General features: G+C 47.1%; 3 protein-coding genes across 5 annotated transcripts in view; 2 read left to right on the forward strand and 1 right to left on the reverse strand.

The window, feature by feature from the left end:
* Nucleotides 1–33: 33 nt before the first annotated feature.
* Nucleotides 34–7,383, forward strand: NKAPD1 (NKAP domain containing 1). 3 transcript variants are annotated; one of them, XM_048513221.1, is made up of 6 exons: nucleotides 34–358; nucleotides 1,220–1,296; nucleotides 2,277–2,377; nucleotides 3,741–3,845; nucleotides 5,331–5,384; nucleotides 6,532–7,383. In XM_048513221.1, the coding sequence occupies exons 2-6, from the start codon at nucleotides 1,228–1,230 to the stop codon at nucleotides 7,031–7,033; spliced, it is 831 nt and encodes a 276-aa protein (XP_048369178.1). In that variant the 5' UTR covers nucleotides 34–358; nucleotides 1,220–1,227; the 3' UTR covers nucleotides 7,034–7,383. The 3 variants fall into 3 exon arrangements, with proteins under 3 accessions (XP_048369178.1, XP_048369177.1, XP_048369179.1); XM_048513220.1 differs by having other exon boundaries at nucleotides 36–358; nucleotides 3,741–3,893; XM_048513222.1 differs by lacking the exon at nucleotides 1,220–1,296 and having other exon boundaries at nucleotides 36–358; nucleotides 3,741–3,893.
* Nucleotides 7,384–8,390: 1,007 nt separating this feature from the next.
* On the reverse strand, nucleotides 8,391–9,942 carry TIMM8B (translocase of inner mitochondrial membrane 8 homolog B). The gene is made up of 2 exons (XM_048512374.1): nucleotides 9,781–9,942; nucleotides 8,391–9,049 (listed from the first exon to the last, which is right to left on the reverse strand). The coding sequence occupies exons 1-2, from the start codon at nucleotides 9,865–9,867 to the stop codon at nucleotides 8,882–8,884; spliced, it is 255 nt and encodes an 84-aa protein (XP_048368331.1). The 5' UTR covers nucleotides 9,868–9,942; the 3' UTR covers nucleotides 8,391–8,881.
* Nucleotides 9,943–9,946: 4 nt separating this feature from the next.
* The window catches only part of BCO2 (beta-carotene oxygenase 2), a 46,863-nt gene continuing 32,889 nt past the window's right edge, over nucleotides 9,947–23,920 (forward strand). The window contains exons 1-2 of the mRNA XM_048512369.1: nucleotides 9,947–10,080; nucleotides 10,859–10,963. Coding sequence (XP_048368326.1) covers nucleotides 10,032–10,080; nucleotides 10,859–10,963 — 154 coding nt within the window. The 5' untranslated portion in view covers nucleotides 9,947–10,031. The remainder of the gene's footprint in view (nucleotides 10,081–10,858; nucleotides 10,964–23,920) is intronic.

Here is a 23,920-nt window from a genome sequence, read left to right on the forward strand (position 1 = left end):
CCGGAAGCCGGCTCGGCCGGAAGCGGAAGCGGGGCGTCCCTGGTCCCTCCGCACCGCTCGCCCTCGGCTCCCCGCGTTCCGCGGCCTCCGGCGCCTGAGCCTGGTCCGTGCCGCCGTGAGGGGCGAGGAGCCGGCCGCGGGTGGCGGGAGAGGCAGAGTCGAGCCCGGCTGGGGCCTCCGTCGCGTGTGAATGCGCCTGGACGCGTGTTCGCCCAGGAGTCCTTCCCCGCCGCCGGGGGTTGCTTGAGAGGCCGAGGAGGCTCGTCGGCTGCGTGGCTTTCAGTCCTGCTCTTCCGCCCTTCCAACGTGGCTTCCCTTCGCCCTTCCTTCTCTGATTGCCTCCCAACAACCTTGCGAGGTAGGCGAGGACCGGCGGCGGCACTGAGGCAAGGGGTCCCGGCGTCCCTTGATCCTGGCGGCAGCTCTTGGGAAAAACCTCTCGGGGCTCCAGACCTTGGGGGGACTTTTGCCCTAGAGATGAGCTAGATGGGCCAAAGACCGCACCCCCCCCCTCGGTGTAAGGCAGCCACCTCAGGTCCCCTCCCCCAGGAGTATGCACTGGAGCATTTGGGAGTACACACAAAAATTATGGGTTTGCTAATACGGGGAGTAAAATTGTAGGGAAATGGGTTGCCAAGGGATATGCGACTGAAAAAAGGTGGGGAACCACTGTGACTTAAGTAATCCTGTAAAACACATGCTTAAATCACAGTGGTTCCCCACCATTTTCCACTCGTGTACCCCTGTAATTTGTTCAAAAGTTATGTTCACTGGTGACTTCTTCCTTTGAGTTTGGCTCTCTTCAGTTCAGCAGCATGACAAGGAAAATCTGCAATTTTCAAAGAATGCGAGATTTGTTCCAAGGATTCCTGTTTTGTTGTGGGTAACAGAAGTGACCTGTTTTTTTAATAGGCAGCAATGAATAATGCACTTGCAAACTGACTTTGTCTTCTCTTGGTATTCTGATCTCACTTGCATAACCTGTTCTTTATCTATTGTGTTTGAGAGTTGAGAAAGTCAGAGGCTTCTCCCAGCTTGCAGCCTGACAGTTTCCCCGTGTAGATATGAGATGGTGCTGTTATTTAGGTCACAGATTCCTTCTTTGAAAGGCCAGTGAATAGTTTTCCTCCTCTGCATCCTGGAAATATTTTCTCATTTAGGCAATAGCCTATAGTGACATTTACTTAACTTACTGGATGTTTGTTGGTCATTATTTAAGGTTGAAGGATGTCCCGGGTCCCTTTGGGGAAAGTCCTCCTGCGAAATGTCATTCGTCATACCGATGCGCATAACAAGGTATAGAGCAGAGTACATCACAGTCTAGGCTGTCTGTGTTCAACTGAGATTTGATATGCACCATTTTAATTTTATTTATTGTATTAAATGTATATCTCGTCCATTTCCAACCAGGGTTGGGCTCAGAGTATTACAACAATTAAAACATAATAATACAATAATATACAATGGATTAATATGACTAAAACCTAAGTATAAGATTTCTTGATGGCAAATAAAGCAGCAATATCCTATATATTATACCCACCTCAGCTGTTCGTCAACCTTGTCCAAGGATAGGGGACAGCAAAAATGGGAGTGGGGGGCAGGGTTGGTAGTTGGGAGACCAGTAGATGAAATAACAGACAGATAAGTGGCCTCAACCCAAACCCCAGTGGAGCATCTCCATCTTGCAGCCCCTGTGGAATTGTTTAAGATTTCACAGGGTTTTGGAGTCAGCCAACAGGCTGGACCCAGGGCCGAAAAAGCCCTGGCTTTGGTTGAGGCCAACCTAACATCCTTGGGACCACGAGCCACCAGAAGATTATGTTGGAGGATCAGAGCTTCTCGGGTAATATGGGGAAATGTGATTCCAAAAGATACAAAGGCCCCAGATTGCTCAAGGCCTTAAAAGTCAAAACTAAAACCTTGAACATGATCTAGAATTCAACTGGTAACCAATGCAGCCAACATAGCACAGGTATTCTGTGCTCCCTTGTGGCTGTTCCTGTGAGGAGTCTCGCTGCCGCATTCTGGACCAGTTTTAGTTTCCAGATCAGTCTCAACAGCAGGCCTGCATCGAGTGAGTTACAGTAATCTAACCTGGAAGTGATCGTTGCGTGGATCACTGTAGCTAGGTCTGAGTAGGACAGGAGGGCGCCTGTTGAAGATGAAAAAAGCACCCTCACTATGTGTGTGACCAGGGCTTCCGTAGATAAGGAGGAGTCCAAAGTCTCACCCAGGCTTTTTGACAGATGAGTGTGTTTCTTAATGTTTCTCAGATTCAGGAAGAGTCAGAAATGTGGAAAATACGAGAGATGGAAAAGCAAACTGAAGAAGTATATCAGGGCAAGCGAAAAAGTTCGCTTTCCGATACTTCCAGGTGAGATTTTATTACACTTCACCTTTCGTTACTTTTTATTGCTTTCAGATATTTTCAAATCTTTCTCCTTAGCAGCAGAATGGAAATTCCATTTTTCTTTCTTTGGACATTGGCTGTTGCTTCTTTGTTAGAGCTACACATCCTACTCAGAAGATCGTGCCTGTTCCATTCAGGATTTGAGAGAGGGAGGGGAAATTCGTTTCCTCCTTTACTGTCAATCTTCTAGCCTTTCAGTGGTTCATCACATGCCACACCTAGGATTGTTCCCAAGTACTTTAACAGGAAAGAAAGGTCAGACGACAGCAGAATGTTTGAGTGGAGAAGGTAGGGTTTTTCTGGCAGGGGCTGATGGGAATTGTAGTCCATGAACATCTGGAGGGCCAGAGTTGGACACTCCTGCTTTAGAGTGATCCTGCATTGGTCCTGTATGACCCCGTATAAATCTATGATCCATCCCCCTTCAAAAGTCCTGGCAAACAGGCAAGCCTTGCAGTGGCTCCTGAAGAACTCTCAAGGTGGGAGCCCCCCTCATCTTCTCAGGGAGTGATTCCTCAGAGAAAGCTGCGATGGAAAAAGCCAGGCTTCTGGCTGATGCCAGGTGGGCCAACCCTAATTGGTGGGATAACTCACTGATGCCTCCCTGATGACTGTATGGAAGGGGGTGGTCTTTCAGGTTCATGGGTCCCAGGTCATGGAGGGCTTTCAGCACCTTGAATTGAGCTCAGGAACAGACTGGCCACCCATGAAGCTGTTTTAAAATGTGTTACATATGTTGCTACATTCTACACCAGCTGCAGTTTCCAGGTTGTCTTTAAGGACTGCCTCATGTACAGTGTGTCACAGTAATCCAACCTTGAGGTTACAAAAGCATGGATCAGCATGGCCAGATTAGTTCAGTCTAGGTAACTAGAATGTTGGAGAATCAGAGGCAGCTGACAGAAGGTGCTTCTGGGCACTGGGCCAACCTGCTTTTCAAAGAGCAAGGTGTGGGGTGTGTGACCACCCCCAAGCACCATCTAGGAACAACCCTCTCCCAGCTAAGATTGCTAGACTCATATCTGGGAGAAGTTGAATGAATGTAGCATTTCCATTTACTGCAGCAGTCTGTTTTGAAAACCTGTACCAGTGGAACAAATCTTCCCTCTTGAAGCTCTCCAAAAAACTTAACCCCTGGTGTGCATCTTCAGGATAACCTAAGCTAAGAAACTAAGTGATTTTTCTGTTTCTGATCAGAAAGGGGGCAGGCTCTCTTTTGGCTTCCTTCCCAACATTGGCAGAGCTGTTTCTTTCCCTGGGCACAGGATGCTTCTTTCATTTGCATCGACTCCTATTTAAAAAGTTTCTTTTGTCCTGTTTGCTGTAGCCGAATGCGTAGTGATGGTTTTGATGAGGGCAGCCAACAGGACTGGAAGGAGAAGAATGTTGCTCCTGCATCCATGACAACGGAAGATGACCTCCGCCATGCCCGGTACTGGAACAGGAAGCTCTACGAATGTGAAGCCGGCATGCCAGACAGGTTGGGTAGCTAATGCTATTTCTAGGATGTCCACAATGGGATGGCACATTGCCGGCCTTTTATAGAGAAACCTAAGCTAAATGAGAAGGTCTCTGCCTCTCAGAACTTAAAAGAGTATAAACATCAGTTTTGACTGGGAAATGCTGGCCAGGGGGAGGAACAACAAAGGCCACGAAAATGAGGAATATATTTATGGTACTTATAATCTGCCAGCGTGGTGTCGTAGTTAAGAGCAGATGGATTCAAATCTGGAGTACTGGGTTTGATTCCCCACTCCTCCACCTGAGTGGCAGAGGCTTATCTGGTGAACCAGATGTGTTTCCTCACTCCTACATTGCTGCTGGGCAACCTTGGGCTAGTCACAGTTTCTTGGAACTCTCTCAGCCCCACCTACCTCACAAGGTGTCTGTTGTGGGAAGAGGAACGGAAAGGAGCTTGTAAGCCACCTTGAGTCTTCTTACAGGAGAAAAAGGTGGGGTATAAATCCAAACTCTTCTTCTTCTTTCTCACAGTGACTCAAGGCTGATTATGCAGGGCAAGTCAATACAATCAACAAAACAGGGCATTCAACAAACAATGCCTTAGAACTGTAGAAGACTGGAACCAACCAGAAAGAACTGAAGCGTACAATAAGTGCAAAAATTACATAACAGAATGCTAATTACAGTAAGCTATATGCAGCAGTATAGACCACAGTCTCTAACCATTTATCCATATAAGTTTGTGAGCCATTGTATACAGTGTAACTCTATTACCTGCACAAAAGAGTCCTCTTGAATAATTCAGTTTTGCATGGATTGTGGAAAGCCAGGAGAATAGGAGCCTTCCTGACCTTACTTGGGCAGGCCATCCCACAAGACAGGAGCCACAACAGAGAAGACACCTGTATGGGCACAGTTGTTGATTTTGCCCTTTTGCAGGTTGGCACATGCAGAAATCCCTGCTGACATGAGCTAAACTGCCATGCAGGAGCCTAGGAGAGAGACCCCTAGAAATGAGGGGTCAAGGCCATGAAGGGCTTTGTATGCAATAGCTGGTGCTTTAAACTAAACCCAAAAAGTCTTTCCAAATTAATTTTGAGGGGAGACCACCTTATAGTGCATTACAGCAGCTAGGCTTTATGTTAATGTGAGAACTGCAGCGGCATGTCATTTTAGTAGGAGATACCTGCATAGAGCAGGAACGGTTGTCTTTCCACTGCTCTATTAATTTGCAATAGCGGTTGATAAAATACGTTGCTGTGTTTTGCTTCCCAGTGAACTAGTGAAGTAGAGCTGCTACAGCGTTTATAGATGTAATGTCCCCATCCTCTGCCACAAGGGATATAGCCCCGCAAGGATCATATCACTTGATTCTACGGCTGGTGCAGGCTGGCTTGTGCTTTTGTGTAGCTCTTGTGCGAGATGATATTTTCACTGACTTGGTACTGTCTTTCAGATGGGGCCACAGTGGCTACAAAGAACTGTATCCGGAAGAATTTGATACAGACAGGTAAAGCAAATAAACTACTAAAGAAATCTTGTGTGTGTGTAAAGTGCCATTAAGTTGCAGCCAACTTATGACAACCTGTACAATTTTTAAGGCAAGATATGTTCAGAGGGGTTTTTCTATGGCCTTCCTCTGCATAGAAACCCAGAACTTCCAAAGAAATCTAACAAATATGTGAATTTTAGATCAAATCAAGCCTGACCTGTCCCCCGAAGCTAAAATGACTAAACTAAGAATATTGTATTTTGGTGGTGACATTATAAGAAGACAAGAGTCCCTGCCAAAGACAATAATGCTAGGAAAGGTTGAAGGGAGCAGGAAAAGAGGAAGATTTAAGATGAGATGGATTGGCTCTGTAAAGGAAGCCATGGCGGCCCTCCGTTTGCAAGACTTGAACAGGACTGTTAACTATAGGGCGTTTTGGAGGACACGGATTTATAATGTCACTCTGTGACTTGACAGCATTTAACACACAAAGTTGGTAAACCCCTTAGGTAGTCTTTTTCTTTTGAAGAGCAATTTCCTTAAATAAATGTATCATTTGAGAAGGGGGTGGGTAGGTCCTTCTGATGTTGGGTGGGGACATGCAGAAGGCCTCTTACCTTTCTCTGCCATGGAGTTCTGGAAAAGCCAGGTAACAAGCTGTTGAGAACTGTGTCAGGTCTGAAAGATGTGTTGAATTAACTAGCAGTTCAGGGGACTAATCCCAAAATGCACTCAGAAGTCTGAGAAACATCATAGTAAGGTTTTAGAACAGGTGTGACACGTAGCAGATAGCAGCAGGTAACACTGTCTTGCTCGCTAGGATGAACTTCTGCCCCATTCCGTTAGAATATTTCTTCCCACTTGTGGGTATCTGCTTGAGATAGCCCAAGCACTGGGACTGTTGGCGTGAAAGAAGGCAATGCTAGTCGCCGCCTCTCAGGCCTGCCCAGCCATCAGAGCCCTCAGAGCCAAACCCAAGATTGTTACCACCACCATTCTAGAGTTCTGGCCAAATCCAGCCGTCTTCTTTCTTCCCCTCCATTATTTCAATTTGCAAGCATACCAGATGCTTCTCTTTGACACTCTCCGGCCCACCCCTGCTTTAAAATACCATGTTTTCCATTCAGTAGTCTGAGAGCTTTTATTGTTTGTATTTGCTAAACAGTGATCAACGGGAGCAAGACGAACAGAATTCTCTGAATGGAAAAAGAAAATCTCACCATGACAGGCGGTCTTCCCCGGAGCTGCACAAAAAGAAAAAGGACAAAAAGTCGCACAAGAAGAAGCGGAAAAAGAAATCGCACAAAAAGCGGAAGAAGAAGAAAAGGGAGCAGCTGAGCACAGCATCAGATTCGTCTCAAGAATCTGAGTGTTCAGAGACCGGCGCTTCTGGCGCTGGAAAGCAGAGGCGGCAACGCCACAAGAAAGCCAAGAAGACTCCGACCAAGCAGCCGACCTCTTCCTCAGGGCAAGACACTGACTCCAGCGGCTCAGAGGACAGTGAGCCCCGGAGGAAGCTGGAGAAGCAGCCAAAAAAAAAGCGAAGGAAACGCTGCGCTTCCACCTCGGAACGATGCAGCGAGGGAGTGCAGGAGAAGCGCAGCAAGCGGAAGAACTGGAAAGTGGCGGCTGATGAGAATTCAGAGGACAGCTCTGACGAGGATTAACAATAAGGAGCAGCTCTGTGTGTGTACGTGCTCGTCCTGCAAGAGAACAGGAGGCTCTCTTCCAAATGCCGTCCTGGTGGAACAAACCAAGGTTCAAACTGGCTGTGCAAACCTTGGGATCTTGCAGGAGGCAACCTGATGTCTCCCCTGGCCTAAAAATTCCCGATTCCTGCCAGACTGCTCATGACTTGACTAACCCTTAATCGCCAAGGGATACTCTTGGGAGCGGCTCAGAAGGGAACCTGATGGCTCCAATGTTTTTTTAAGAGTCTAACTATTTTTTAATGGCCAATGTGTAAAATCTAATTGCAATAAATAATGGAGGAACACCGCAATGCCCCAAGCTATCAGTAAGGCTCTGCTGTGGATTTGAGTCCAAAGAGGCTGCATTCCCCATCATCCCTCTTCCCTGAGTGTATGGTTCTAAAAGGGGACAAGAAAGAAGAGTGGAGGTTGAGCGGTGCAGCTCACCCTGGCTTTGATGAAAAGGTCCTATTCCAGTGTGTGGAAGTTGATCACAGCACATAGTTTTTTGAGCTTTGGTCTATAAAGCGAGAAAGGATAGTTGAGCGTAGTAGCACTGTAGCTCTGCAAACGTGTGCATAGTGCTGTCTTTTAGGGAGCTGGCCAGTGCTGAAGCTGTCATTTCTTCTCTCTGGGTGTATGCAGTCCCTGACAGGCAGGCTTTCCGCTTCCGAGGCATCTTCTAAAGATTATGAGTGCCAGGTGTTCTGTCTTGCAGTGTACATTTATAGCTGTTTTGAAAACTATTCTATGGTACGCTGCTGTTAAAGTAACAGAAGCTGATCTACTGAACTATTTAATTTTGGTAATGTGCAAGAGATCGGGTTGACACAGCACAGGCTTTGCTTATCAGCAGTCAAGCTGTGTGTGAGGGGGTGCTGATACCTGTTTTTCTAACGAGAGCCAGCGTGGCATAGTGGTTAAGAACAGGTGCACTCTAATCTGGAGAACCAGGTTTGATTCCCTGCTCTGCCACTTAAGCTGTGGAGGCTTATCTGATGAACTAAATTAGCCTGTGCATTCCAACACATGCCAGCTGGGTGACCTTGGCCTAGTCACAGTTCTTTGGAGCTCTCTCAGCCCCACCTACCTCTGTCTGAGTTATTTGTTTCAGAGCATAGGTGTGTGGGTCCGCAGGAGAACAGTTAGATTAAAGTCCAGGACCTCCTTAGAGAACTAATAAAGGGAGCTTTGGCTGCTGAAAGCTCATTCCTCAAAAATCTTGTGGGTCTCTATGGGTCTACTGATCTCAAATCTATTTGTTCTGGGCTATCAGGGCTGCTATGACACACAGTGTACTGGACAGAATAACTGTTATACGTTTACAAAGAGAAACTGAAGAAATTGTTTTTATTGGAAACTACTGCATCCTTACAACACATTCATACTGGCACAAGTTCCAAGATGTGGCATGCTATACCTAAATGGTGGTATGTTGTTTCTTCCTTGGAATTCAACTTTACCAACTGGGGCAAAGGATAGCTCACTTTCAGGTTTTCCAGCAAAACACATTTTTCATGAATCCCCTGAAGCTACTTGTATTTTAAAGCTGGTTATTTACCATTTGAAAAAGAAATCCCATTCTGCATACAAAAGAACAAAGCAGCTGATTTCCATGATATCAAGTTGTTTGGGCAAGGTTTTTTCCCCCATTTATTAAATGTCACAGAGGCAAGATGTTGCTCTTGGTGATCCCGTTCAACATCTCCTAGTAGTGGCTGGTGACGTTCCCAGAACGGGTAGACCTCCGGCACTAAGGTAGGTCTTCTCACCAAGCAGGACTTCAGATGTTGCAGGGCGGTATTAAATCTGTTGATCCAAACATCAATGTCCTCCTTTCTGTACTATCTGCGCAAAGCGATTGGTGACAGACAGTGTTGCGTCTATGAAGCGGTCGACGCAGTTGGCCAGGCAAGTTTCAGTTCTGGAGTCCAGTTTGTTGCCTGTTTTGTCAACACATTTGTCCCAGCAGACTTCCATGAAATTGTGGACCTAGAGAAAAATTTCGGGAAAGGGACACAAATATCTTTTGTCAGCAGCATCCTTTTAATAGTAATCAAAATTAGAAGAAAGACTGACAAGCAGTGTGGTGAGAAGTGGCTGATGTGAGTCTTCTGGGCTGTGGGGCCAGGGTCTTTTGGTTTTAGCTTGTAATGTTTCACCTGCATCTGTGGCTGGCATCTTCAGAGGCATGTCACGGAGGGTTTCTTCCTGTGGCATATCTTACCATGACGTAGCTCCAAAGATGACAACCACAGATGCGAATGAAACCTCAGGAGTGAAAACCACAAGGTCCACGGCCACACAGCCTGGAAAATTCACAACACCCAGTTGATTCTAACCACGAAAGCCTTCGATAATACATCTGTGAGAAGCGTTTGATGCTGAGCGGTTCCAGAGATGAAGGTTTAGGGACCGACCCCGCTTCGCTTCCCAGTCCAAAGGAGGTAAGGTTCTCCCCCTTCCTCGCCCCCACCCCCCAAAACAGTTCCTGTCGTTTCTTCCAGGGTGAGTCCGAGCCGACTTCTTAGGCTGCGATGGGAAGGCCATGAGAGCTAGCAGTTGAAAGAGCGTCGTATCTGGGAGACCCAGGTTCGAATCCCTGTTCTGCCGGTCGCTGGGTGACCTCAGGCCAATCCCACGCTCTAACCCCGCCCTACCTAACAGGGCTGTTGTGAGGATAAAGCTTAGGAGACTGAGTGCGGGAAGAGAGCCTGTCGTACCTGGGCGGTGAATCGGGCCCGCTGCTCCTCGGCCGCCACCAGGCGCTGCAGCTCCGCCGCTTCGGCCTCCCCGCCCGGCTCCGCCATTCCGGGCCTCCACGTCCTTCCTCGGAGCTTCCGGGGACCACGCTGAGGTGTCAAGGCCTTCTCTAGGAACAGACCGGAAGCACTCGCTGACCCGGTCATGGTTGCTTCCGGGAGGCCGCGTGACCTTGGGAAGATTGCCCCGCCCTTCGGCCCAGAGCGGCAGGATGGCGGTGGCGTTGCGGCTGGCGGGGCTGGGGAGACCCGGCAGACGGGGTGAGTGGCGGGGCATTGTGACCCGCATACACCCCTGCAGGGTGGGACGGGGGAGGGTTTATGGCAGGTCTGTGACCCTTCTCCTTCCCCTTAGCATCCGAAGAACTCAGAGAGGGTGAAAAGGAGGAGGGGCTGTGAGTCACATACACATGCTTACAACCCTGCAAGGTGGGACGGGAAGTCATCTTCGCACCGGAGGAGGGTTTATGGCGGGTGTACGACTCCTCTCCTTCCCATTAGCATCAGAAGAACTCCAGGAGAGGGTGAAAGAGGAGGCGGGGGATTGTGAGTCACATATACCCCTGCCAGGTGGGACACCCTCTGCTGGAGTTCTTCCGATGCTGATGGGAAGGAGAAGAGTCACAGACCCGCAATAACACCCCCCCCACACACACACACAGAGATATGTGTTAACTGAGGTTTTCCTGTGTTTATTGAATTATAAGTTGTTTCTAATTCAAACCACTTAAACATGGAAGCCTAGGGACTTCTATTTTGTGTTTCCTGTGAGGGGGTCCTAAGATGACGCTGCTGCACACTTTCTCATTCCTGGTGCATATGTGAGATGGAAGATATTGGGATCCATATCTGGATGATATCTCTATTAGATGAGACTTTACACTTTTTTTGTTCCTTATGGCCTCATGTGTTTGCTTCCAAAGTCCTATCTGTCAGCTTGATAAGTGGTGGTACTTACTGGCTCATAACTGTGTTGGCTGGAATTGGGAAATCCACGTGGTGCTGTTCTGTGAGTGAAATGCCTGTGTTCTGTATACAGTTCTCCTGAATAAGACTCTTCTGACCAGATCAGTCATCGCGTGCCCTGCAATTGAGGAACGCTATTCTCTGGCATGCAGAATCCACACATCCCCCAGGAGTTTAGGTAAGTGTCTCAGGTTTATCTCATTACCTTCATTTGCACGACTGTACCCATCCGCTGGAGTTGCCAGAATTGTTCCTACGTGTGTTGTGTCAGGATCAGTGCAAGATGTCATGGCTGGTTTCTGAACCGCAGTAAGATTGAGAGCAGACTTAATGCTTTTGTTGGTAATGGGTTGTAGCCTTAGGAACAAGCAGCCTTCCTCCAAAATCTGTTTGTTGGCAGAACATGTCAAACAAAAACACTCCGATCAGATGAAATAAAGCTGTAAGAGCTGTTTCAATGTAATATTTTGAGAATATTTGCTTTTTAAAGGCTTTTTCTGTTATTTGTGGAAGACTGCTTGATTTGGTAACGTATTAGTCTTTAGATGTCTTACACTGTATCAGTCTCTTGGTCCATCCAGGTCAGTATTGTCCACTCAGAATGGCAGCCAGCATGGTGCAATGGTTAAGCGTGGCAGACTCTAATCTAGAGAACCGGGTTTGATTCCCCACTCCTCCACATGTGTGGCGGACTCTGATCTGGGGAACTGGATTTGTTTCCCTGCTCCTCCACATGAAGCCTGCTGGGTGACCTTGGGCCAGTTCTCTCCAAACTCTCTCAGCCCCACCTGCCTCACAAGGTGGCTGCTGTGGGGAAGGGAAGGCGAGATTGTAAGTGGCTTTGAGACTCCTTACAGTTGAAAAGCACGGTATAAATCCAAACGCTTCTTCTCTTCTTCAGCGTCTCTCTAGTCTCATGCTGAGATCTTTCATGCCAGACCTTCTGTCTGCCCATCAGGTGTTCTACCACTGAGCCACACCCCCTCCCGAATAAAATACTGTCGCCACCCCCATCACAAAGCTAGATTTCTGGTCCTCCTGGATGATTGCAGAGGAATGTTTTGAGAACGTATAGCCAGGTGGCATGTTGAAGAAAGAAGGGTGGCTTTGCAAAGTTCCAGTTGATAGCAAGTTCATGTTTCTTGCAGCTCTGTCATTGCGACAGTGGCCCACAACCCCATCAAATCTCCACTGGTTCCTTTTTTCTGAATTAATGAAGTTGTGGTCAAGCTCAGGGCACTGAGTGACATTCAAATTTTGTCTGCTGTATAGAGGGAGCTCCATTTTTCTTGACTTGGAAAAGTAGCAGCGTATGGATGTTTTTATTTTCCATGTGGTGGCCTCCATTGGTGTAGTCCACAGGAAGTGATGAATCATAACGACCCCAACTGGTTTGGAAAGGGCTTTGCAGTCTGATCTGTTTGTGTTTAAATGCTGTAAAATGCACTGGAGTTGCAGGAGTTTTGAAGCATCCTTCAGAGATCGCTGGTTTGTTTTGTGCTTTTCTTGGGATTCTCTGGGGTGTCTGCTAAGTAGTCAACCATTTCTCTATTCCTGGTTCCAGTGGTTGTTTGTCATTGACTCTCACACTCCCCCCCCCCTTCCAAATGCATGTCGTGGCAAAAAGACCTCTGGGTGTCTGGTGATATGTTGGGGCTCTCCTCCTGAACCGTGTAACTTAGCGCTGCTTAACATTTTTGGATTTGAAAACCGTCTTCTAAATATGTTGGGTTCTACTCCACGTTTTGAAGAAAACATTGAATGTGTAGCAATTGGAAAATTTGCCCACAGCACACCTTTGAGCCTTTCCCTTTGTGCATAAATGCTCTGTTCCTCTTCACTGATGAACACCTGCTTCTAGTTGCTGGCTAAAACCTTGCTGGTGGTGGGGCTGTGAAACTGTAGAGGCTCTGTGCTTATCCTGCAGTGCAAATCCTATTACTTAAATAGGATTGAGTGAAAATACTCTAAATGTGCAGATTGTGACCGTATGCCTGCTGCAGCCTGGAACTGAGCTGGGGAGTTTTCTGTCATGCCGTGTTTCTTTTCTCCAACGGGTGTTCTGTGTCTTTAGTTGTGGTGTTTGCCCTCTCCTTGTGTCCTTAGGGATGCGCTCCAGAATGACAGAACCGGGTTCACAACTTCATCCTTGGAAGTCTTGCCTTTATTGGTTATGGTGGGTTTTCCGGGCTGTGTGGCCATGGTCTGATAGATCTTGTTCCTAACGTTTTGCCTGCATCTGTGGCTGCCATCTTCAGAGGTGTATCACTGAGAAAAGTTTGTTTCACACTGTGAATACACCTCTGAAGATGCCAGCCACAGATGCAGACGAAACGTTAGGAACAAGATCTACCAGACCACAGCCACACAGCCCGGAAAACCCACCACAACCAGTTAAATCTGGCCGTGAAAGCCTTCAACAATATCTTGCCTTTATGTTTTTTTTTAAAAATGTAAAGAGAACAGCAACAACAATAAAAAGCATCACTATTTCATAGCTAAGAGCGGTTGTACTTTTTTTAAAAAAGCAAGTTTCTAGTCCTTTGGGCTCTGGACATTTGCTTGGGCAAAGACAGGCCTTATTTGTTTATTTATTTATTCATTCAAAGTGTACATCTGGCACCTTTCCACACAACTTAAGGCCACCATGGTGGCAAACATCTAACATTCAAACACTTCAAGCGTTTCAAACATTAAACCTTTTGTGTGCAAGAGCTTCAGCGTTCAATGAGTGGCGCTCGTGTGCCCTTTCGGGACTTCCCTCCCCTTCCTTCCAAGCTGCAGTCCCAATCCTGTGCCAAGACACCCTCTGCTGCCCCACATTTCCTTCTACCATCATCCTTCTCCGAAAAGAAAAGGTACGCAAATGTCCACTGTTTGGTTTAGAAAATAATGTCTGGCAATTATTGGTGTTCAAATTTACAAAATGGAATTGACCTCTGTGATTTGGGCATTTAATTTAAGGGGCAGGGGTGGGGGGGGAATGATACTTCTTTGTGCCACTGAAGTGCCCATCCAATGTCTGTCCCTCACTACTCATTCACATCTCAATCAGATCAGCGGAAATTGCTTCTACCCATCAGTGCTGCATGGGTAGCTGGGTGCCTCCTGTTTGGCACTGGGCACTAATAGAATTATTTCCTGCTCCTTTTTGAGACCCATTTATGGTCTAGCAGCTCCCTTACTTTGTAAGTCTGCCTGGCCACTGACCTAAAGGACCCTGGAACTCTCATTATTTGTGTTTAGACATTCACTTGGGGAGACGTGAAGAATATTTGGTCCTCAATGTGGGAAATACTCTCTGCATTACATGCTGGGAATTCCTGATTGCTGGAGGGACAGAGACTTGATGGTACTTCTTGGCGGCTTCCCACATTTTCAAATTTGACCCTTTAGCAACACTCAAGAAGCCAAAGCCGGCCATTATTGGAGAGTAACAGCACATTTCTCTTTGTAGCAGGTTCCAAGGCAGCCTCTCTGCACTGGACAGCCGAGCGAGCGGTCAGCGCCTTCTTGTTCGGGCTTCTCCCTGCAGCCTACCTGTACCCGGGACCTGCTGTGGACTACTCGCTGGCTGCAGCTCTCACACTCCATGGCCACTGGTAAGCAAAAAAAAACAGTCAGAAAGGGAGGCAGGTCTTCCTGACAGCGAAGGCCTGTTGCTAGGGAGTTCATTGTTGGTTAATGTCTTTAAAAAACCCAAAACTATTTAATAGCAATGTTTTACAGGAAAAAGGAGGTAGAACTTAATATCTTGGGTGCTGTGTGGTTTCCGGGCTGTATGGCTGTGTTCTAGCAGCATTCTCTCCTGACGTTTCGCCTGCATCTGTGGCTGGCATCTTCAGAGGAGAAGATGCCAGCCACACGAACATCTGGCCAGCTGAAGAATGCTAGAATTACAACCACACAGCACCCAAGTGATTCCGGCTGTGAAAGCCTTCGACAATACATAGAACTTAATATCGCCAGAAGAATCCTGAATAAATAATGACCAAGACAAAACAAACAAAAAGGGAGCTGGCTAATAGAATTACTGTTAAACAGTAATTGATTTATACCAATAAGAATATTTTTTTAATCCTCTCCAGCTTTTTGTGCTTGTACCCTGGAAATCTTGTTTGTCTCCAAGGTGTTTCTGGCCTCAAATCCAGCTGTTCCAACACAGCTACCCTCTGAAACGATCTTCTTAAAAGGATAATTCTCTTTTCTGGGTTGATGCTTTAGTTTGACACTAGGGAGCAGTGTGGAACTTAATGAAAACCCATTTGGTCCTTAAGTGTTTTAGTGTTTTAATACATTTGCGTGCCCTCAAGGCAGATAGCAATCAAACTTAACAGTATAACATACCAGAGTGGAAAATATCATAGATCTGCAGTAAAATAAAACTAATTATGACCATCCTAAGAACAGAGCAATGAAAAAATAATGGCACTTTGCAGGCAGGCAAAACCAGGCTGCAGAACAGCAGAGATTGAGTATCCCCCACAGAGGAGGTGGGGTGCCATCACCAAAAAGGCTATTTCCCTCATAACCATCTGCCTCATTTCAGACAGTGTACAGGGGCCTGTGCCTTCTGGGTAGAATCAGGGGAATTTTATTTATTGTGTTGATAGTTTGATGCTCAGCTCAGGGCAGCTTACAACAGAAATTCACAATTAAGATGAACTATCAGTTCCCACAGTATATTGTTCAGTGGTGCCATAAAATCAATTCCTAATTAAGGGGGAGTGAATTAAAGGAAATAGGAAAAACACAGAAAGGGAAAGGACGAGACGAAAAGAGGAGAAGGAAAGAGGGGAAGGGGAAAGGAAAAGGGAAGGGAAGTAGGAGGAGGCCATGGTTGAAGGCAGCCATAGATCTTTCAAGCCAGGGACCACCTGAAAGTTGTTACCCATGGGGCAAGGTGCTCTCCTGGGGATGTATTTGGAGAGGCAGTCCTGTCAGTAAAAGGGCTCCAGTCTGTTCCAGATTTTGAAGTTAGCATTCCTTGAAGTGTCCTGGCCCCAGATTATCTACAGCTTTATAAGTCAAAGCCAACATTGGGCCTGGAATCCAGCAGATAGCTTGTGTTGGACTTCTGCTTCGGGACTGGTGCTCCTGTCTGGACCCTACAAATTTGTGTGGGAAAAGATGTCCGCAGCCATCTGAACTGAGGGAAGTAAATCTAGAGCAGATTTTCAACCATCAGCAGTGCTTCTGCTCTAGTAGTTCTTATGTTTGTCTTGTTAATCCTGGATCAGATTAACTACATGGACAATAGTAACAAGTCCTTGTTGAGGCTCTGCATTCTCACATTTAGCACTAGGCAACTATGACCCTTAATTGGGCTGTGAATTGAGCATTCTTTGAACCAAACTTTTTAAAAAGAAGGTTTCTGGCCCTTACGACAGGCTGGAAAATGGAAGCCTCCAAGGACAGTGCGATTGGATCGGCTAGGGAAGAAAGGACTAAGGAAAGCTGATTGTGTTAAGGCTGAGTAGCTTTTGCATATGTATAGTGTACAGGTGTTGCTAGTGTACAGGCGTGTCTTCTCCAGGGCTGGGCTTTTGTTACCCAGATGGCAACTGGAAGCCTCAGGAAGGATATAGCTAGCTGCTATGCATATTGACTGGGAGTGGCGAAAGCATGTTCAGTTGGAGCCTCTCTCTTGGTATCAAAGTTCAGAATTAAGACTTGCCATCCATTTTAGTCTGAACTGTCTAAGACACCACTAGAGGTGACTGGTGGGGCATAATTCAAAGAACAAACACCCTCCCCGCCCACCCCCCAGTCTTGCCACGGGCTTGCCTGCCGACAGCAGAGCTAAAGCGCCCCACAACACAGAAAATTTGCATTCTCCAGGCCTCTCTTTCTAGCATAGTGGGTGTCAAAAGTTTTCTAATGTGACATTAAACCGTTATATGGCACATTTCAAGGTGAAATTTGAAGTGGGGATTTCCCTGCTTCTGCTTGAGGCCACATCTTCTCCCCTGCTTGCGATGACTTCATCTTGTGTGAGGATCCGGGAAACCCCTGTTCCTCCCCTGCCTCTCTCTCACCGTCTGGCTCAGCAGGTCTCACGGGAGCTCTTCAGACAGCTGCTAGAAATGTCTTGGTATGCTGGCCCTCTGAGCTTGTAGTGGGAAACAGCAGCAGTTGATTTCTTGAAGAAGGCTGTGCAGTTGTGTGTTAGGAGACAGAGAAGCCATTCCCCCAAGAATGCCCTTGCAGAAGTCAAAAGAGGTGTCAAAGTCCCCCGGCAAAAAGTGGTTCAGTCCGGGTGGGGCTCTGTTCCTGCTGCTGTGAGGCAACCAGAATCAACATTTTGAAGTATTTGAGGTGGGGCAAGGCTGCGTTGCCTTTCTATCCCCCCCCCAAATCTCACTCAGAAGAGGGGCTCGAGTGTACCTCATCCAACACATTGCTCATGGCAACCCCAATGCGCTATGCAGGGGCGTTTCTGCCTGGAGACATGGGGTAACCCATGTCCCCAGGCGCAACTAATCTGGTTACATCGGGGGCGCAAAATCAGCCCCCATGTGACCAGATGGTCGTCGGCCCCTGCAAAGTCCTGCCCCCCGCGTAGCCCTGATGTGGTGGGGTACGCAGGGGCAGGGGGGCACCCGGAGGAGGTTTGTCCCCGGCGCCATTTCCACCCCATGCACCTCTGCTGCTATGCTTACTTGAGCAGAGTGATAGCGTGTGTGTGTTTCTTTTGGGGTTGTTATTCTGTAGAATCAGCTCTTCATGATATGTTTTGTGCTCCATTCACAGTTTTGTTCAAATCAACTTTCTTCATCTTCACAGTCTTTTGGTAATGATGTTCACCTTCTACAGTCTTGTGCAGTTGGCATTTTAAAGGTCCAGGCTTATGCCTAGGACTTTTTGCTAAAGGTCCAGTTCTGGAGGATCCAAGAAGCCCTCTGGTAATCACTGTGGATTCCTGGGGAATCTTCTTTTGCATCCTCCACATCTGCTCTCAGCTGCATTTTGGCCTCCAGCAGACACGGCCCAAACCACTTTGTTGCATCTGTGGTTTCTAGACTCACACACCACTTCCTCCAGCTGCCCTTGTGTAACTTCCTGATCTTTTGCTGTTCATGGCTCCCGTGTTGCTGTTTCTTCATCCTCTGAATTGTGATGCCGGCAGGTTGTGTTTTTTTGTTTCCTAGCAAGCCAGGGACTTTTCCCACCCAAGGCAGGAATCAGGCTGTTGAAGAAACTGGTGACAAATGAGTCAGAACTCCCCAGCTGGTTTCACGATTGACTTGGTAGACAAAGGACCACCAGAACTGATTATTTGAATCTGAGAGGCAGCTCAGCCTCTGCCTGCCTTGTCACCCCAGATTCCCCCTGTTATTGAATGCCAAACAGTTTTCAGGGTGAAATGTACAGGATTTCTTGGCATTCACTCACTTCCACTCCTGTTCCAGAGCCCAGAAAGAGTTTCCGTATGTGATTTCTCAGTGGTGTCTAACTTTAGGTGATTGAAACCGGTAGTCATGTGCTTGGGAGTGGTGGGGCTATCCCCCACCCCCCACCGTAGTCTGTTTGGACATTCAACTGCATTTACTCTGTCTTGTGTCAACCCATACTGACCCCCCCGGCATCCTTTGTTCTTTTGTTTTTCCATCTCTGGTATAGCTGACTCTCAAAGAGGCCCAAACTGGCAGGCCTTTAAACTTTGGAGAGCCACCGTGGTGTAGTGATTAGAGTACACAGGTTCGAATCCCCACTCTTGCTACAAATGTTTGCTAAGTGACCTCGAGCAGTTAGTGGTCAGACTTCTCCTTACAATCCTTAGGGGCAGTTATAAGGGTTATAACACCCTTCGACAAGGATATGTGTGGTCCCACATGGCAACATCAGAGAGAAATTGAGTTTACCTCACGGCTAAAGAGGGCTGATGCTAACCCCAGACCCCCCCACTCCACACTTTTTATGGCATACATGGCTATATATCTCCTATTATACTATATAATAGTGATAGCGAACCTTTTTGAGACAGAGTGCCCAAATTGCAACCCCAAATCAAGTTATTTATCGCAAAGTGCCAATGCATCAATTTAACCTGAATACTGAGGTTTTAGTTTAGAAAAAAACAGTTGGCTCCAAGGCATGGTAACTCAGCTTGGTGGTAGTCAGTGGCTTTGCTTTAAAGCAACCGTGCAACTCTTCCAACGGGTGAATCATGACCCTAGGAGGGTTTACTCAGAAGCAAGCCCCATTGCCAGCAACTGAGCTTACTCCCAGGTAAAGGATCGCGCTGTAGTTCTTCGCATGAAAATCAGTGGGGTTTAACAGCGTTTAACAGGGTTACCTACACTGCTTCCCCAAAACTAGGTCTTAGGTTTAATGCCCAGCGACCCAGGCCAGCCTAGATGTGTGTGGGTGGGGGGACTCCAATTGTGCGTGCCCACAGAGAGGGCTCTGAGTGCCACCTCTGGCACCCGTCCCATAGGTTCGCCACCACTTCTGTATAACAACCTCATCAATATTGATAAGTCTTTCCTATAAGGTATTTTCCCATATGTAGAATTACTGACACCCCCTGATAAATACCTGTCTTTTACTGTAGAAGACCATCTGCAGTTTTCCCAGGGAAAGTTTCACTCAGCTGCGCAACGTGTCTTTTATCAAGGTTAAAGACACTGGCCAGCATTTCTGAATAACAAACAATTGAGAGAATGTCTTGTTTTCATGAAGACACTCAGCTACTGTTCTCATCAGAACTAGGCATCATTCAGCATCGCTTAGACTAGGGGTGGCCAACCTATGGTGCTCCAGAAGTTCATGGACTACAATTCCCATCAGCCCCTGCCCTATATCTTTTCCAAACCCCATTCAATACTTAGATTCTGTATGAATGAATCACTCTAAGATTTATTGTACTAATTTTTATTCTTCTTCTGAGATTCAATAAAACTTCTCTTTACTGTCAAAATAGTTTTCATTATTTTAGACTCCTATAGATGTTTAGACTCCTATAGAAGGATCCTCGTAAACGGTGGTGGAGAAATATTGCTGCTCCCCACCTCTTGCATGAGTTAAATTTCCCCAGAATTATTTACTTGGTTGCAGACCACTAATTTGGGTAGCAGAGTCTGTCATACGCTTCCAACTTCAGCTACCTTGCAGGGTTGTTGTAAGGATAAAACAGAGAAGGAAGATGGTGCATACTTTCCTGAGCCCCTGGGAGGGTGGGCAGGATAAAACTGTGTGCTGGAGGGAGAGGGAATTGGCAGCTTGTGGCAATGTGAGAAATCCAGTGTGTTGTAATGGTTAGGATGTTGAACTAGAATCAAGGAGACTCATGTTCAACCCCTGCTCTACCAAGGAAGCTGACTGGGTGTCCCCAGTTCAGATATGCTGCCTAGCCTACATCACAGGGCTGTTGTGAGGATAAAATGGGGCAGAAGAGATGAATGAAAGCCACTCTGGGTCCTCATTGGAGCGAAAGGTGGCAAACAAATGAAGTAAATAAATAAATTGTGTGTTGTCGAAGGCTTTCACTGCCGAACTCAACTGGTTGTGGTGGGTTTTCTGGGCTGTGTGGCCGTGGTCTGGTAGATCTTGTTCCTAACGTTTCGCCTGCATCATCTGCCAGCCACAGGCGCAGGCAAAACATTAGGAATAAGATCTACCAGACCACGGCCACACAGCCCGGAAAGCCCACCACAACCAAATAAACTGTGCTTGGCAACATCTGAATATTCGGCACCTTCCCCAAGCCGCTGTGTGCATGCATTCCTGCTGCATCCGTGAGAGCCCCGGGCGCTCTCATCCTTTTTTCTTCCTCTGGGGATAAGATCTACCCCTTTAAGGAAAATTTCCTGGGTTGAAGTTTATCCCCCGGGGGAACCTTAGCACACTTCTGACAGCTTCCCCAGAGAACAATCATGGTTCTGAATGTAGAAAAGGAACAGGATTCTTCTCTGTAAGCAGTCTACACCTTCTTCAGCCACGCGGAAGTCATAAAAGGTTGATGTTTGATCAGTCCAGAGTTCCTATGGAAACTGTCCTTGAGAAGTTTAGGAGGACGGGTGGGGCTGATCTGGAGGGTATTTGTAGTTTGTCTTTTTCAACCTGCTGCTTCTCTTCCTGTCCCCACTGCAGGGGCCTCGGCCAGGTCGTGACTGACTACGTCCACGGAGAGACGTCCTTCAAACTGGCCAGTGCTGGGCTCTATCTGCTCTCCGCTGCCACCTTTGCTGGCCTCTGCTACTTCAACTACCACGATGTGGGCATCTGCAAGGCCGTGGCCATGGTGTGGAGACTCTGAGATGCGACGCCCGCTGCCGGCAAAAGACCACGATTGTCCACCGCTGCCTCGGCTGTGTCGTTTTATCACCAGGTCATTGAATAAGGGAAAGATGATTCCAAAGCTTCTAGCTTTACAAACAAGAATGCTTTGGAGAGAGAGGCTTCCAGATGTGGATTAACAGCTGGAGCTGCTCCCCATAAAAGTGGGGAAGGGTGCGCTGCTGGCATTGGGGTGGTAAAGCCAACAGTTCCGCCTCTCCACAGCTCATCTTTCCCTGTGCAATGGCAACCTGATTTTGATCTTTTTGGTCTCATACTTTGGTTCTCAAGTTGTAATTAGTCAATTGTGTACACGGCATGATGCCCTGGGTTCAGACGCTGGCCCTAAACAATCGCTGTGCAAAAGGGAAGCCTTTTTGATTGCTTGTTCATTTGTTTCAAACTGTATACAATAAAGAGTTTACACAACAGCACCCCGAAGTGTTTGTTTCAGAAATATATTTTGAACCTCCTTAGCTTTTTGTCATAAAGCCTATTCTCTTCCAAAAGAGCCAGTGTGCTATAGCAAATAGAGTGTTGGTCTGTAAGAGAGCCAGCGTGGTGTAGTGGTTAAGAGCAGGTGGATTCTAATCTGAAGAACCGGGTTTGATTCCCCACTCCTCCACCTGAGTGGCAGAGGCTTATCTGGTGAACCAGATGTGTTTCCGCACTCCTGCATTCCTGCTGGGTGACCTTGGGCTAGTCACAGTTCTTCGGAACTCTCTCAGCCCCTGTTGTGGTGTCTGTTGTGGGGAGAGGAAGGGAAAGGAGCTTGTCAGCCCCTTTGAGTCTCCTTACAAGAGAGAAAGGTGGGGTATAAACCCAAACTCTTCTTGCAATCTGAGGGACCCAGGTTGAGATCATTGTGCTGCCATGGATGCTTTCTGGGTGACTTAGGCCCAGTCACACACACAGGGTTGTTGGGAACATAACGGAGGAGGAGAATTACGTAAGCCACTTTTGGGCCTTATTGGGAAGAATCTAGTTCTGCAAATAGTGCTAGTCTCACTGAAAAAAAAAAGGCGGGGCTCTTGGGCTTGCCATAGGCTTAATATGTTTTCAATCTAAGCCCGGCTTTTAAAATAATAGTTTAATAACCTGATCTTTTCATAGGAACCTAAGTTAAAATCTGTGGTGAAAATCAGGGGCTCCATTGAGAGACTCTACAAATTGAACAACCTTTTCTTTGGGCAAAGGCTGTCATGGGGAGTGTCTTGATTTGCAGCTACCCCCGACCCCCAAATCTCTCACCTTTTACTGATTAGCCTCTTGTTTGGCTGCTTATTCTGAAGTGGGAGATCTTGCAATGTGGCCGTCTGTTTTGATGATGAAAGTTCAGACTGATTCATATTGTGGGCTCCCACTTGTAAAGTGAATCAGCTGGCAGGCTGATCCTCTTACGAAATGCCCATTCTGTTATGAAGCGGCTGACTTCCCCGTCTGCAGTGCGAGGCCGTTCTGCCACCGAGGGTGAGCAACCAGGCGGCTTGTGAGTCATAGGGAGAGCGGGGCCCTGCTTGCAATAAGGAAGCACTTTCACCGCAGGGAAACTCCTGAGTGCAAAGCATTTACATTGAATGCCATTGTTGATGTTTCAAGTGTCTCTCTCGTCTTCGGTCGGCTTGTGTCGCAGCATGATGGTTTGAGTGGGGGCTGCGTTGGAATGCAGTGGAGCATGTGTGAAAAGTCCAGAGTTAAAGGAATTCTTGCAGGCTGGGCGAGGGAAGTCGGTCAACCAAGATGACACAGAATCTGCCATAGGTGGCCAGGACTCAGTGGGATAATGATCTGCTTTAATAAACAGAGATTCCTTCCATAAGTGTGTGGCAGTTTTGGCCACTCGTATCTGTTTGCTTTGTGGCAAACTTCAGTGATGACTGAGAAGTGTGGCGAGGCTGTGGCTCTGGTAGAGCATCAGCTGAAGGCCCAAGGTTCAATCCCTGCCATCTCCAGTTAAAAGAACCAGGAAGCAGGTGATGTAAAAGATCTTCTTGTATCCCAGGAGAGCCAGTCTGAATAGACAATACTGACTTTGATGGACCAAGGGCCAGATTCAGTATTAGTGGCTTCATGTACAGACCTGGATTCAAATCTCCAAGAAATGAAACTGGAATGTGACTAGTCTGCTGCCAAAGACAACTTTTCCCTTTCGTTCTGCGTGTCCCACAACACAGAATGATTCCTATCATATGCGTGACGGAATGCAAACCTCACGTGGCTGTCCCATAGTTACACACTGCTGCATGCAGCTTCTAGATGCAACAAGGCCCTCTTCGCTTACAATGTTTTCCTAAGCATTAACCTAAAGTCATGCACAAAGCCGGTGTCTGAAATATGTATGTCATACAAGCATTCTCAGTAATGTTGACCTCAACTCCCTGTTGAGCAGGAAGATGGTGGTCAACTTGCTGTAAAACACCAGATGTTTGTATTTCACCTTCTGAATATCTTAATTTCCCCCTAAGCAGTTTGTTCCTTTGTGCCGAAAGACTGGGAGGGACCTTAAAGGCATTACAAGATTTCTTTGTGGGAGCTCTGTCTGTGTATTACTTTGGACATCTTGGGAAGGGAGTCCTTGTTCCATAGGCAAAGCTGTACCAGTGCGAAGAAACTTTGCTAATATTTCATTTTCTGCTGTTTCCCCCAAAATGTAACTCTTGGAAGTCTGTGGGTCTTTGAAAGATGTATGCAGGAGGGGCAGGAAGAGAAAAATCTGTGAAATGGAGTCCCTCTCAGGCATGCGGAGGACCTCAGATGCCAGCCTATTGCTTATGTTTTCTAAGATACTTTCACAATCAGAATGAACTACTGCAATGGAAGGAATCTCTGGTCTTAGTATTTTGAGTCCATCCTA

This window comes from Sphaerodactylus townsendi, linkage group LG12 (assembly GCF_021028975.2).
Source record: "Sphaerodactylus townsendi isolate TG3544 linkage group LG12, MPM_Stown_v2.3, whole genome shotgun sequence".
NCBI lineage: Eukaryota > Metazoa > Chordata > Lepidosauria > Squamata > Sphaerodactylidae > Sphaerodactylus > Sphaerodactylus townsendi.